Source organism: Amphiprion ocellaris, chromosome 10, assembly GCF_022539595.1.
Source record: "Amphiprion ocellaris isolate individual 3 ecotype Okinawa chromosome 10, ASM2253959v1, whole genome shotgun sequence".
In the NCBI taxonomy this organism is placed as follows: domain Eukaryota; kingdom Metazoa; phylum Chordata; class Actinopteri; family Pomacentridae; genus Amphiprion; species Amphiprion ocellaris.
Window position 1 is genome coordinate 25,183,507 of NC_072775.1, and position 15,864 is coordinate 25,199,370.

The 15,864-nt window shown below is 39.8% G+C and overlaps 1 protein-coding gene across 7 annotated transcripts in view; it reads right to left on the reverse strand.

Annotated features, from left to right (window-relative positions):
- The window catches only part of vav3b (vav 3 guanine nucleotide exchange factor b), a 57,987-nt gene that overhangs the window by 3,766 nt on the left and 38,357 nt on the right, over positions 1–15,864 (reverse strand). For 3 of the 7 annotated variants that reach the window (XM_055014218.1, XM_055014219.1, XM_035956331.2), the window contains exons 21-27: positions 14,143–14,214; positions 13,855–13,889; positions 13,588–13,704; positions 9,306–9,393; positions 8,708–8,837; positions 3,321–3,374; positions 1,669–1,817 (exon numbers count right to left, since the gene is read on the reverse strand). In XM_055014218.1, the coding sequence (XP_054870193.1) occupies positions 1,669–1,817; positions 3,321–3,374; positions 8,708–8,837; positions 9,306–9,393; positions 13,588–13,704; positions 13,855–13,889; positions 14,143–14,214 (645 nt within the window). The remainder of the gene's footprint in view (positions 1–1,668; positions 1,818–3,320; positions 3,375–8,707; positions 8,838–9,305; positions 9,394–13,587; positions 13,705–13,854; positions 13,890–14,142; positions 14,215–15,864) is intronic. The other 4 variants (XM_035956334.2, XM_035956332.2, XM_035956333.2 and 1 more) reach the window with 3 other exon arrangements.

Genomic DNA, 15,864 nt, shown 5'->3' on the forward strand with positions numbered 1-15,864 from the left:
TGCTTCAGTGGGGAATCAGTAAATTTGTCTCTTAACTTAAATCTTTCAAGTCACTATTGTCTTGCAGACTACATCAGGTTATCTTCCATTATCTCCCTACACCTGGCTGCATTCATTTTACCCTCTACTTTTACAAGCAGTCCAGGGCCTGCTGCTGAGAAGCATCCCCACATCATGACGATGCCACCACCACAGTGGGGATGGTGTGTTTGCGATGAGATGCAGTGTTTGGTGTCTGCCAAACTCGATGTCCAGTCAGATGGCTACAAAGCTCATTTTGGTCTCATCAGAACAAAGACTCTTCTTCTAGCTGACTTCAGAGTCTTCCACATTTCTTCTGAGGAGCTGATGTAATGTGTTTTTTTTTTTAACAATGGCTTTCCCTTTGCCAGTGTCCCATGAAGCTTTGACCGGTGCAGAACAGGCAACAGTTGTTGTATGAACCGTCTTTCCTATCTCATCCCATAGGTGTCTAAGTTGCCTCACTAGTCTCCTTTTTCACAGTCACTCGGGTTTTTGAGGATTGCCTGCTCTAGGCAGACTTCAGCATGTGCCATATTGATCTCCATTTCACTAATTGTGTGTCTTGTAGCAGCAACTGACTGCACCCATGTTTTATTAGGTGAGTCCCTTCAAAGAGTGGAAGCATTCATGCAAATATTTATTGTACATTTAATTTTTTTTCAAATAATTGACATTACACTGTTGAAATAAGTTTTCATTTTGACATTTTAGAGCCTGTATTTGTAATTCTTGTTTACAAATATAAAGCCAGATGAAATTTATCAAGATTCAATGTTGGAAAGAAATATTGTATATTATTTATTCATTTTTCATTCTTCATTCTTGCATATATTGTACATATTATTGTTGTTATAATTATTATCATTACTGTAACATATGGTTAGTGTTGCTTTGAAAGATTTTTGCTGCTGCAACACTGGAAATTTACCCTGATGTGGGGAGTAATAAAGGATTATCGTATCTTATCTTTAAGGAAAACTTCTCCTATACTTTTCATAGGCACTGTATACAGTAATCCCTTTTAACCAGCAGTGAGAAGCTCCCAGTCTATTCCATGCAGGTGCCAAGAGAAGCCAAAAACATGGTTACTCACTAACTTCCTGCCACTATACACTCCCATTTACACTAACGTTCAAAGATTTGGAGTCACTTAGAAATGTCCTTGTTTCTGAAAGAAAAGCAGTTTTTTTCAATGAAGATAACATTACATGAATCAGAAATACAGTCTAGACATTGTAAATGTGGTAAATGACTATTCTAGCTGGAAACAGCTGATTTTTCATGGAATATCTCCATAGAGGTACAGAGGAACATTTCCAGCAACCATCACTCCTGTGTTCTAATGCTACATTGTGTTAGCTAATGGTGTTGAAAGGCTAATTGATGATTAGAAAACCCTTGTGCAATTATGTCAGCACATGAATAAAAGTGTGAGTTTTCATGGAAACATGAAATTGCCTGGGTGACCCCAAACTTTTGAACGGTAGTGTATGTTCGACAACACTCCTACCTCTGTGTCTCCAAAGGGCTGCCATTGATATAGCCTTAATTATTTTTGAACCCTAGAAGTATTTGTATAATATTTTTTTATGATTAGTTTAATTCAGTTGCAATGAGCAGTATGGAAATGTGTCATGGACCTACCCTGCCGTCAACCTCTCCCTTCCACCACCCATTGGACATCTTGGTGTAGATTTTGATAATGTCTCCCTGCTGCAGAGAGAGCTCCCGTGTGTCTCTGGAGCAGAAGTCGTAACGTGCCACTGCAATACCCACCACCCTGGGAGAAAAGACTGAGACACAGAAAGACGTCATCTTATCATTGGGACCTAATTGCACAATATTCTGTCAATATAAACAGAGATTCAGAGTGATGAGGTGATGTATTTAGAGCTTAGGCTACAAATGGACATGAACTATTAACTACTCCTATTAACTACTACTAGGCAATGGAGTTTTGTCGAATTGCTGCCATGAGTGATCGCACTGACAAAAGCAGAGTTACACTCCAGAAACAATTTTATCAGAGTCTAATCCAAAGGTAGGGTTTACAGATGCAGATTGAAGTCAAATTCTCATGACCATTTACTGTAATAGAAATGCCTTAAGAAAGAAGTACAAAGAAATCCACCTTCAATACAAAAGCCTACAGTATTATTAAATTTCATAAGCTTTTGTAAGTTGTACAATGTTTACAGTGTTGTAAAATATATTTCCCAAAGGTATTATCTACAGTTCAGTCACTATGACCATGTTGTAAGGATGATAAGGCAGCAAAGAGCCTTGACTCATGGGCCTGAGTCATGCTAAGTGTAAAGACACAGACATAAGAGAATCAATCAGTTTCACTGGTGAGAGAGGAGACATCTACCTGACAGCAAAGCCTGGTGGGGCCAAGCACACAGTCAAGAAGAGAGGTCATGGTTTATCATGGTCACGTGTTGATCTTATTAAAACTTAACTTGGCATCCTCACTTATCAGTCCGTACAAGGTTATTCCTACACATGCAGGTCAGGGCTCATATCACACATGAACACAGGTGTGCGTACAGCTTATCTACGAAAATATAGATGACACAACTGCAAAGATATGCTGGATGAAAGGAATACACCTTCTCCCCCCAGCACACAGAGGTACATCACACACAGAGAGATGTTCAGGCCCACACATGTACGTATAGTTCACATGCATGTATACTCCATGCTCATGCACAGAAGCGCATACACAGACATAATCATAATAGACTATGATTCTGCATTCAGAATCTGCATTATTCAGACTTGGGAGCATTTCATCACTATTTCAGAGTGGTTACAACCATTGCTACCCATATAGTCATAATGTTTAATGGATACTTAGCCAAAAGGAACTATTTTTATTGTGTTTGACATGGTTTATTAGGTGAAAGTATACAAACAAAAGCATATTAACCCTTTTCAATTAGCAGAATTGAGCATGCTATTGTTGGATTTAGCAAAATGTAAATGCCCACAATTGTGAAATTGTAGCCACTGATATATTGAATTTTTTTAAGTTGTGTTCACCAAATGTGAGCTATAATAGTTGGTAGAAATTCATAACATCTCTGATTTTTAACAAGAGGATGCTAGTATGAATGTTTTTTTCCCATATGGTAACTCATACAGTCACTGTAATATGACCAAAAAAAGTGGTATCATTAGAATGCATTATTTAATAGAGAAGGAAAAAAACAAGACAATTCGCTTTGGAAACCTGGAAATGTGGGTTTAAAGCAGGGGAGAAACAAACAGAGTAGAAAAAGCTATACCTGTACCTGACCAGAAAGGCGAGGAGGAGGGAGGAACAAAGCTGCAGCCGCCAGGAGGAACTACAGAGAAACGAAGCGAGTGATGGGGGTTCAGGCCGTAGAGGGAGCAAAGAGAGAACATAAGCAAAGTAAACACAAGTTTGACAGAGAGTATATGAGAGGGTAAAGGAGGAAAAGTTGCCAAAGTCAAATCACAAGTAAAAAAGCAAATACAGGTGGGAGAGTGGAGTGAAAGAAGAGAGCAAAACAGCGAAACCATCAGACAAGTTGACATTTCAACTGGCACATACACATAATAACATACTTGCAGACATGGATGTCTGAATTGGTAATATTTTCATTGTTTATTGTTGTTGTTATTCTGTTTTTAGTGCTTTGAGCTATGCACCCTGGTACCAAAGCCTTTCTTGTTTCAGCATGTGTGCCCCCTGTGTGCTGTGCCCCACGTTCACAACACACAGGGGACACTAAAGTGTGGCTAGATGGGTCTATAGCTCCACCGAGAAATGCCATAGCTACACCAGAGCCCTGCCAAGAAATGACAAGAAATTTCACATGCAAAGTCCTGTCTGATGTGGCTACTGCCTCTTCAAATGCAGGACAATCAGGCTGATAAACAGCTTTTTCCCATGGCCTACCAGACTTCTGAACTCAAAACAGCAACACGCAGTGTCACTTTTAATGGTTCTAATGCTACTTAGGTGCAATCTCCTGACCTTATTTATTCTGTTTTATTGTTTTTTATTTGATTTCATTTACCTCCCACACTATGTTGTATACATCTTGCCTTCTTTGCATATGTTGTAATTCTTAATATAGTCTTGTTTGATATGTACATTTGATTGTATTATTTATTGTTGTTAATTTTGCTTGTTATCAATGCACCATCCAGTGGCTGCTATTTATATTTTCGTCAAGCCCCCATGTATGATGACAATAAAACTATTCTATTCTATTCTATTCCCAGGATTACCTAACAGTGCTTACAGTTCAAGATGTGTTTTTAAAGTTATTATTCTGTTTGCTTTGGTTAACCAGCAGCATGATACATTTATTTATTATTTATCAAAGATGTTCATCAAGATGCTCCAAAACCTTATGACGATGGAAAAGGGAAGGGACAAGTTTCTTTTGGAGATACTATGAGCAGGACCGTGACAGAAAAACTCTCTCACGAAAGCTTGTTAATCTATGTTGATTGAGGAACTTGTTGCTGACATCTGTGTAAAGAAAGTCTTGGTTCAGTACTGCCCATGGTTTTGAAACAACATATTCACATAATTATCAGCAACAACAACCATTTTCATTTCAGACCAGGTGAGCCACAGCAGAACATCTGGGATTCCGCACAGCAGAGCAATCAACTTCTGCTTCTACATGAAATTCTATCTAAACCAGCAGACCCTCACACTGAGAAAACACCTCCTGTCAACACAACAGTATGGTTCCATGCCAACCTCTTCTACAGGCAAAGGCGAAGACATGTCAAGTGTCAGAGCACACACAGACAGCTATACAAATACCTACCTAAGTACAGTTCACACAATTACATACACTATCGTTCAAAAGTCTGGAGTCACTTAGAAATGTCCTTATTTTTGAAAGAAAAGCAGTTTTTTTCAATGACGATAACATCAAATTAATCAGAAATACAGTCTAGCCATTGTTAATGTGGCATATGACTATTCTATCTGGAAACGGATTATTTTTAATGGAATATCTACATAGAGGTACAGAGATCCGTTTCCAGCAACCATCACTCCTGTGTTCTAATGGTACATTCCATCCATCCATCCATCCATCCATCCATCCATCCATCCATCCATTATCTATACACTGCTCAATCCTCATTAGGGTCATGGGGGGGGCTGGAGCCTATCCCAGCTGACTCGGGGTGAAGGCAGAGGACACCCTAGACAGGTCACCAGTCTGTCACAGGGCTACATACAGAGACAAACAATCACTCTCACATTCACACCTACTCGCAATTTAGAATAATCAATTAACCTCAGCATATTTTTGGACTGTGGGAGGAAGCCGGAGTACCCGGAGAAAACCCACGCATGCACAGGGAGAACATGCAAACTCCATGCAGAAAGACACCGGGAAAGCTGGGATGTGAACCAGGGATCTTCTAGCTGCAAGGCGAAAGGCTAACCACTACACCACTGTGCAGTCTAATGGTACGTTGTGTTAGCTAATCGTGTTGAAAGGCTAATTGATGATTAGAAAACCCTTGTGCAATTATGTTAGCACATGAATAAAAGTGTGAGTTTTCATGTAAAACATGAAATTGTCTGGGTGACCCCAAACAGTCGTGCATGTGTACATACTGGCCATGTGAACAGGCGTTTCTAATATTTTTTCCACCCATGTGGGTAGACTAAACAATAAAACATCTGCATCCTCCAAAATGATTATAGAGTTGAGCCAATACTCCAAGACAGTTACAACAACTGAACTTTATATTCTTCACGAAGGCAGGATTTATCGTAGAACTGGTGTAATAGACAGTGCTGCTTTTACAGTTTTTCAAATCTCATTTATAGAGGTTTTGAATTGGACCCACTTATAATCATTAGTGTGAGATAACAAAACTGTGTATTCCAATAACATCAATATTTAACGACAAAATGATTATGCTGACAGACAATAAAAGATTTTTGCATTGCAAATTATTTCCCAGCTCTACGATTCACACACATACACAATGAAAAGCACTCAGTCAGACTTAATTAAAAATGCTTGCTGGGGTTTTTCCAAGCAAATTACTCCAGAGATTTGATGGCTTTTCAGTAGTTCTGCATCTTGAGATTGTTTGCTCAGCCTTGCATTCTATTTTCTTTGCTATGAAGTGTCTGTTTTGAGATTCAAACCTCGTTCTTTTTTTATTTTTATTTTTTTTTTGGCATGACATCTGTCTTTCTACAGAGACTGTTTACCAGACAGAGAGCGCCGGTGCCCACACTAAGTCTGTCTATGGGGGTGGACGACTTAAGGCAATAAAAACCTATCCCAGAATGCACCGAGGCAACGGCGGGTCTGTCAAGGCTTTCTCAGAGAAGGCAGCGCAGTGAATGGCAGCAATGCACAAACACACCTCTTGCAGAGCTGCTTTGAAGCCTGACGTGCTAAGAGACTGACGCTGCCAAAGGAGGCAGAAGGACAAGGATGTAGCAGAATTTTACATCCTAACAGACACAAAGGGCTAACTTTGACTTTGTTTCAGTGTTCCTCTGCCTGCCTCTGCTGCTGTTGCAGTGGCTGTGGTTGTTTACACATACACCTCTCTTTAAGTTAAGACAGTTTACCTCCAGCTGCTTCCTGCTCTTTTACAACAGATCTTATTTGCAAACTTTTCCCAGTTTTGTGGAAACAGTGACGGCCCCTCAGTCGGACCAGGGGTATCCCTCAGGTGTGTGTCAGCAGGCGGCTGTCACACAATTTTTCTGCAGCCAACCCAAGTGAAATGTCATGTCCTGTCAGGAAAATTGTGAAGCCATCACGGTACTGAGCAGAGTGAGGGAGTGTGACGTTTGGAGTAGCAGGCTCCTGGTGCTTGCCTGGGGCACAGGGCCCTAACTGGGACCTCTCTGCCAAGCCTGGTGAGCTGCCGAGGCTCCTTTATATTTCTCTCACTCAGTCTTTCTCTCTCTCTCTCTCTTTTGTCTTTTGCTCTCTCTCTGTCACTTTTACTGCACACCTTACCTTTGTACTCTATGCCTCTCTTTAAAGCAATTTAACCCTCTTCACATGGAAGAAACTGGGTAATGATATGTGTGCAAATGTACATGGAATACACTGGAATAAGAATATAACAAGATATGCTAGATCATATGTGGAGATGATCTGACTTGACTGTAAATGTAATTTGGAGAGCTTTGACTGTCTTCTTTTTTTGATTATTTAGATTCAAGCACAATGTGGGTAAACTCAAGGCTACATAAGGACACATTAATTGCATGCATAACAGGAAAAGCACTCAGAGAGCGCAGTACTCCGCCAAGGCTGTTCATTCCCCCATATGGCCTTGTCAGAAATGCAGCATTTTTTTTTTTTAAGAAATGCAGCATTTGTTTATTAGTTATTGATGATCAGAAATCACAGCAACATAGAATGTGGCCATTCAATATAGATCTACCCACAAAAAAAATTCCCTGCAATCAGCACAGGCATGTATTATACATACATTATGTACAGATCCTGAATTGTGTCATCTAAAAATTTAGAGGGCGGCGGGAATTGATAGGACTCGGAGACAACGCCACAATTTCAATTGTTTCTTGTATCATTTCTGACGGATAAGTCCCAAGAAATCTGCAACAGCTGATTTGTAGTAGGATTGCAATCATGTGATCGTCAGCAGGCAGCTGACGTAGCGTTCACTTGTAGTCATAGTTACAGTGACACCATGCTGCTCTCTCGCAATGATACAGAAATCCTTAACAAATCTGTGGATCCAGACTAAAAGCTGCATCGGTGCCAAAATCTAACCAGGTGGTCTTTCTGTCATTTCTGACCTTCCCTGAAAATTTCATCCAAATCTGTTCGTCTGCTGTTGAGTAATGTTGCTAGCAGACAGACAGATAGACAAACCAACGCCGATTGTCACATAACTCTGCCATGTTCCTTGGTGGAGAGAACATTATCACTATCCAGATAACATATCTAGATGCAGATTGCATGTTAATACAAGGTGCCAACTTTCTCCCTGTATTCTCTTTCCCACCTCCATTTCCACTTCTTCCTGCATCTCCACTCCACTGTTTCCCTTCTCTCCATCTCTCTGCTTCCTTCCCCAGTCAGTTTATTTCATTCAACCCTCACTTTCTGTCTTTCTCTCACAGTCTCCATTCCCAACTTGCCAATTCCTCTAATCTCCTTCTTCCTCAAGACCTCTTTCCTTTTATCTTTCCTGGGAGTGGATGATGCCGTGTGTATTGAGACACCGTTTTAACTTGAGTGTCTAATGCACGGTTTTGAAATGTAGGCCAGGACATTTTACTACAGGTCTCCAAGCTGAATGTGTACAGTACACTGGCTTTCCTACTATAACACATTACAGTGTAGCAGGCATGGTACTGATTATAGCAAAACAGTATGTATCTTTAGCTTGATTTATAGTTTTTGTGTGATAACGTGAAATATAGACTGCAGAGTGTTACTATCATATAAACAGGCTTTATAAGTAGCTCTAAGTGTCCCTGGGAAAAGGAAAAAAACTCACCTTATTTTATCTGACCTGGTCTGCTGTGGCAAAAGCCACAACCACCAAACAGGTTAAAACATATGCTCAGAATATCTTTCAACTATAGCTGCATCAGGATCTGATATGAATTTATTGGACAGATGGTGTCAGGGAAGGAACCTGGGTATTTGTGAAGCAGACTCACCACTGCCAACCTTGGCAATGGCCCTGGGCAAGTTTTCACTGGACAGTTCCCTATAAGGGACCTGCAGAGTGGTGTCAAGACTGCTGAAACCCTCCTTTAGAGAGTGCTGTCTGTAGTACTCCACCAAGTCCTGCGTAAAACAAGCACAAGAACACAAAACATATCTTTAACACTGGTAAATCTCGATTTTATTGTGTACAATATATAGAAATGAAAGATACGCAGGAAGCTGCTTGTCCGATCTTGACAATACAGTAGAAGCCCCAACTGAGAAAGTGTTTCTAAGCAGTACAACTAACCACAGTGTATTGTATGTTGTTATGTGCCTGGTTTAAGTGCTAATAATATACTGCTGTCATACAATACTGCCACCATTTGCTTATAGAACATCCTTGTGGTTTTCTGAGGATTTGAAAAATGTCAAAATTGGTACATTTACATTTTCATCAAAACAAAAGTTGAATTTTAACTTGTATAAAAAATTCTAGTTATGTCAAGAGAGTGCCGAAAAAATACTGTAATGTCAAACCGATTACACTCATTTACGTTACACCAGTTTGTAGGGCAGAAAAATTGATGATAAGTTAAAAACCTTTACCAGCACAGTCTTGAACAGCCGACTCTCAGCAATGTAAAAGCCTCCATCCTTGGTGAGAATCTTAATGTGCTTGACTTTATCGTTGAACCTGTGGAATATGAATAAGACATGGGTAGCTAATCAACTATACATGCTTCCATGTCAAGCTAGTCTCTATGGTGAACCATCACGAAGGTCTGTCTGAGCTGACCGTTGGTTACTAAGCTGAGCCAAGCAACTTGGTTTGACAAGAACAAGATTTTCATGCAGTGGAAATTAGATCAACTTCACTCAGAATAGTGAATAATAAAAAGTTTTCCTCCCCAGTTTTATCCTGTACACTCAGTTCACACATATTTGACTTGTGTATACTTAAAATGATTTCTTGTTGTCATGTTAGATCTGTCTGCAACAAGAAAACCTTTGTAAACTCTGTGGGAAAAATGTATTGCTCAAAGGAGTGTTCAGCAATGTGAACTATTAGTGGATGTCTGATACTGGATACAAACCAGTGTCTGACTACAACATTATTTGCTCATTCAAAATAATACGTTATAGACTGATCAACTAAAGGTTGACTAACAGAAAATTACGCAATATATGAGTGACAATGAATATCTCTCAAAAGGTGACCTTGAACATGAATGTCAACTCAATTCAACAAAGACAAAAAATCTATTTTTCATGCTTGATACACGCTGTTTTGTGTGTATTTTTGTGATGTCTCTGGAGTTGTCATTGCAATAAACAATAGATCTTTTCCACGGCAGATGTCTTGACTTGTCATAGCAGGAAAGTTAATTAATACTATTAAAAACCTGGAGGCCTTGTAAGTCAACATACACTGCAGCAGTAGCTTGCACAGACTAATTTTATGATCAATCATAGTGACTTCCCTGCTGTCAAGACAAAATGTGAATATTGTGGAAGACCATCACATATCCTTACTTCATATTTAAAAAAAAAAAAAAAAGCTGATTTAGTAAAATGGCAACTGGTTGTACATGTTGTCTCTTTCTAAATGTGAAAATGCTGTATATTCAAAACTAGACAAGCACTCAGAGAGGGCAGTACTCTTCCAAGCCTGCTCATTCCTTGTGTCATTTCTGGCAGATAAGTCCCAATAAGTCGAGCGCCAGTCGATTTGTAGTAGGATCGCAATCATGTGATCGTCAGCCGGCTGCTGACGTAGCGTTCACTTGTTGTCATAGTTACAGTGACGCTGTGCCATTATCAGTGATACAGAAATCTTTAACAAATCCATGGATCCAGACTATCAGCTGCATCACTGCCAGAATCTAATCACTTGGTCTTTGTGTCATTTCTGACCTTCCCTGAAAATTTCATCCAAATCTTTTGGTTCGTTTTGAGTAATGTTGCTACGAGTTAGACAAATAGACAAACCAATGCAGATCATCACATAAGTCCGCCGCGTTTCTTGGTGGAGTAATAATGTTCGAATCAACTAACTCTGTTTTAGATAATGTATTATATAGACTGCTTACACAACAATGTCAAAACCAGGTTTTCTCCCAACCTGACTATAATCAGCCAGCTACTAATACAGTGGATCAAAGAACATGTGTGACATTTAATATGTTCAATGAATCCAAAATGAAAAAAATAAAAGTAAGGCAACTAATTCGCAAAAAAAAAAAGAGAAAAAAAAAAAGGGGGCCTATGTTTACAGTGCCATCTGTACTTTGTCTGTCTGGTTGTTTGCCTGTAGGCAGAGGTAGAGCATACCTAATTAAATTTTGGTGCGGCACCGGTTAATTGTCTTGAATTTGGCAAGATAATTGGATTTAGTCAATTTAGTGAGTTTGGATCTGCCAGATCCATGGAGTCCCTACAGCACAACCCAGAGGGCTGCCAATGTCTGTCATCAGACAGGACACCCCCAGTGCTCCTGTGTCCATAGCCCAACAGGTCAGAGCTGTTTAGCAGCACAAGGGAGACCTACACAACGTTAGGCAGGTGGTTTTGATGTTATGACATATCAGTGTATTGTCCAGCAGGCTACTTGGGACTGCACTGTCATGTGCTAAATAATTAAATGATGAAATAATCATGTCATGTGAGACGCAGAGCTCAGGGTAACACTGTGAAAAGCAATGAAGGCTAACCTTGAAAATGCATACACACTGTTCAGCGCATACATGCACAAGTGGGAGTGTGTTGTCAAGCCAATTGCAAGCACAGTACTGTATATAGCATGTTTCCCATATGGTGATGTGGATGTTACACTAGAGAAAGATCCGCATTGTAAATCTCCCAGTGCAGCGTATAACGGATGAGAAGAATACAGTCATGTTGAAAATACACCAACACATTATGAATATATGGTGAGCAATACATTATTGATGTGTGTTGAGTTATACGGTGCATAACACATGGAGACAGATGAGTCCTGTTTGTTGAAGGCAGTCTTTCTTTTCTCCTATAGACTCCCAAGGCTGCACATACACACAAGCATCATTCAACACTGACCACTTGTACTGTGTGACACTAGACTGTTCCAGTTGATTAGTAGGAACGCTCTGTATAAAGTTCCATTATCTCAAACGGCCATCCTGATAATGATCTTAAGCATTGAGACAGGCAATTAGGATCGGAGTGTTCAGAAACTGGCCCTGTACATCAAAGCTCTGAATGAGGTATGAGTCTACCAAACCAAATGGGCTGGAATGGTGTGTCACTGCCTAAATAGTCTTAACACCCAAACACTATTTCAGAGTGCACCCTAAGTTGTTATCTCTTGGAGCTGTCATGCCAGGTCAGGAGGACTCCACAGTCCTTTCTTTTTGTTAAAAGAGCGAACAAGCTTTGATGTAGCCTTTGATGTATTCATAAGTTAAATGGACAGGGTTGTATTTGAAAAGAGGAATAGGGAGGCACTCAGCTTGCAGATAAAGCAGCCATTTATTGAAGCCTTAAGGAATGTGTGTTTTATCTGCAATTCAAGTGTGTTAGCTAGTCTTCTTTTGAAATTCATTTCTAGGACTGACAGCCAAAGAGCATCAAATAGTATGATGCAAAGCTATCAAGCCCGCATTAAACTCATGTCTGAGACACAGACAACAGACAGATGATAAAACAGACTAACCATTTTCACCTCTCCCCCATGCTACATTCAGTTCAAATGTGTTGACTGAGTCAACCATTGTACGTAATACACTAAAATGAACTGCAACCAATATTTCAGTAGTCAGTGATGTACAAATGGTAGATAAGGACTCCCTCACCTAAATAAAGAATAAAAAGTCACTAAAGTCTAGTATCTTGCCATGCAGGAGGTTTTGTTTGTAACTGCTCATTTAAAGGAAAACATATCTTTTCGACTAGTCCTTACACTATTAGATTTCCTTTCAAAGTTATTTTTTTGGCCTTTTGTTGGCTATATTAGGTAGGTTAGTCAACAGGTAGACAGGAAAGTAGTTAGAAGAACTGGGGGAAGACCTGCAGCAAAGGGCCATGAGCTGGCCATTGGGTCAAGGACTAGAGCCCATGTTTACTGGTCGCCCGCTCATCCAGTTGAGCTACCGGCCTTTTCAAATTAGTTTTGAATTTGTTGGAATTTGGAAACTTGTTGTAAGACTGTGAAGTTTAGAAGAGTGGAAATTTTCTTTGATAAGACTGTCACATGGGAAATTAGCTACCTCAGCAGTCAGTATAGATGCATTTACATACTAGCAGGACTGAGAATATGTTTTCTTTCAACTGACATGTCAGCTTTTAGAAAGAACAGAAAGGAGGGTATGTCAAAACTGGGGTCATATGACTTGATACTACCAGGAAAGAAAAATATTTATATATAGTATTTTTTGCTACTTGTTTTTCTTCTCTGTAGTTGAATGAATCAACACTTGAAACTACATTCCATCTCCTACGGTCCATGTTTCAGTATCAGCTGTGCCTCATCAGACTGGGCAAACGTTTTTCTATTCTCCAGTAACAGGTTGGTTGGTGAAGACATACTCATGGTAACTTCTTGCTTTTCACTGACATGATTGGAGCTCAGCATGATCTCCTTCTGCTGCAGCCCATTCACTTCGACCCTCAATGAGCAGTTTGTTTTCAGACGCTGCTGTTGTGCTGAGCAGTTATTTGCATGTGGGAATTTTGTTTGTTTGAATTGTTCTTGCCACTCGTCTCTCGCCTCGCACAAGAAGGTGTTTTTGCTCACAAGATTTTTGCTGCATGTGTTTAGTTTATTCCACTATTCTTGGTAAGTGATAGTGAGGCAGAACATTGTAGGAAACGGTATGAAAACAAATAGAAAGCAAGCCACAATATCACTTACTTTATGCTGATGGCATATTCAGTGCACTCTTTACTCCTGTGTCGAACCAGATAGGTGCTGTTTCCTCGGTCCAGCAGCTCTTCCTCAGCCTGGTATCTCTCCATAGGCCCTGCAAACCTGAACCATCCATGAACAACTACTGCACTTACACTGCAATCAATCATTCTGAACTTGAGGATGAGAACAGTCGATGCAATCAATAAAACATAGTAAAAATGACTTGTAGTTATTGTTAGCAATTTCCAGTCATTTGTTTTCACCACTTACCAGAGCTGGCCAGAGTAATCGACAGGTTTTGGAACCTGGCATAGAAAAGAACTGTGGTTATTTTGTGTTTTAATGGAGTCAATACAGAGGGTGGAAGTCATTTGTGGTAATGTGATATTCAAGCTACATCTAATAGCTAAAATTAGTCTTCAGCAGCAAAAAAAATAAATAAAAAAACTGCAACTGAAAGCACTACATTCCACTGCTAAGACATCAATAGTAGCCATTATCCACTGAATGCACTGTAATCACACTAAATTTGTCTTATTGATCACCAAAAATACGCACACTTACACATGGGCAAGGCCTCACAGCGTCACTTGGAAAGAAGCCAATCTTGCTTGTCGCCAGAATTCTGCCCTGCAATGGCAACCGTTTGTTAATCGCATTATATTTGTCTGGGAGCACCTACACTCCTCTCTCACTCCTTCTCTTCCTTTTCTCTTCCCCTCCCACTCTTGCTTCAATAAATCCTCAGCAATTAGCACACAACAAGCAGTGCATCTAATTTGCAGCCCAAGTTAATTATGGTTCAAACTCTGCCGGCAGTTAGATTTGTACTGCATCAAAACAAGAGCCTCGTTTAACACTAAATAATGGATCTTATTCTAGTCTTTGAATATCCAAGCAGCATGAGCTCTCAGCCTTGTGCTAAACACTAACAATTGCATCTTAGCTATCTCGCCTGAAGCAACCACAAGCTTTATATGAAAATCATTAATTCCTTCAACAAACATAGAATCCACAAGACTTTTTTCTCCAGCTAAATAAACCAATTTGGTGAAACAAATTACTTAATCTTTACTACGCTTGCCCCTAGTTAGATAGTTCAGCTTATTTTATATTCTTTATCATGTGCATTATTGTATTAAGAATATGTATCAACATTAAGCTCAAAACAGTCTGAGTTTCCAGTTCTGAGTCCGAGGTCAATTTAAAGTCCATTGAGTCAATCTGAGAAGACAGGGAGTGGTGAGGGCATGTGGAGCTCTTCATTCAGCTTCCTGCCCTGGTTATGCTTTCCTCCTCACTCCTCTTTATTAGAGTATGAAATGCTTTTTGGGACCGTGCAAGCCCTGGCAGTAACTAGATTGGAAAGCGAATCTTTACCCATCTCTATGATTCATTCTGTGTAATAACATTTTATCAAAGCTTTTTTGAAAGCCCTTCTCTATTTGTTATGCTTTCGATAAGCGTATGATAAAGATTAAACTTATTACTCTGTTGGCATAAACAGGCAGCAGCCAAAGGATCAAATGAAATTACAGTGATTGATTGTATTGTTCTGCCAGTGGGATGTGGGATAATTGCCTTCTGGGTAACAGGGGATATGAATTCTCAATGTTCTGTAATTCCATCCTCTGGCGCCACTGGGGACGCTGAAGATTAAAGGTACCCTGTGGAGTTTTCATTGTAAACAAACACAGTTTTGTTAAGATTCAGTGTTTCTCACCAAAACTCATTGTGTCTGGATGAATCCTGAGCTCCATCAGAGATGTCAGGACATTTTTATAAACCTGTCATGCTAGTTGCTGCAGAAGTGAACTTTTTAGCAGCTCAGATGAACCTGAGCCTCTTTGCAACTGATCCATTTAAAGGATAAGTTTACCTTCTATTTCCAGCACCTCTTGTAGCAGCTCTCCATGCAGAAGGTTTTCTAGGTTCTACATTTATCCAGCAGAAGAACACTCTCTGAAATCATTAAATCCATTTCCATTAGATGGATTACCTATTTAAAATATAGCTACAAATAACAAGAAGTAATCATCATTCTCTGATTTCATATGGCACTGCAGAGATCTCTACTTTGTCAACCTATGTGTGCATACAAGTCTTGATAAGCGCATTGTTGGAACGTGACAAATCTGTTCATCAAAGCACTGCTCTACAGCACCACTAGTGGTGCTGAAGAAGACAGCTTTTAGTGAAGCTAATTACAGTGTCATTATGCACAAAACACATCACATTATTTCTCTGATTATCCCTTTCCAGTATGCATGGTTACCATGG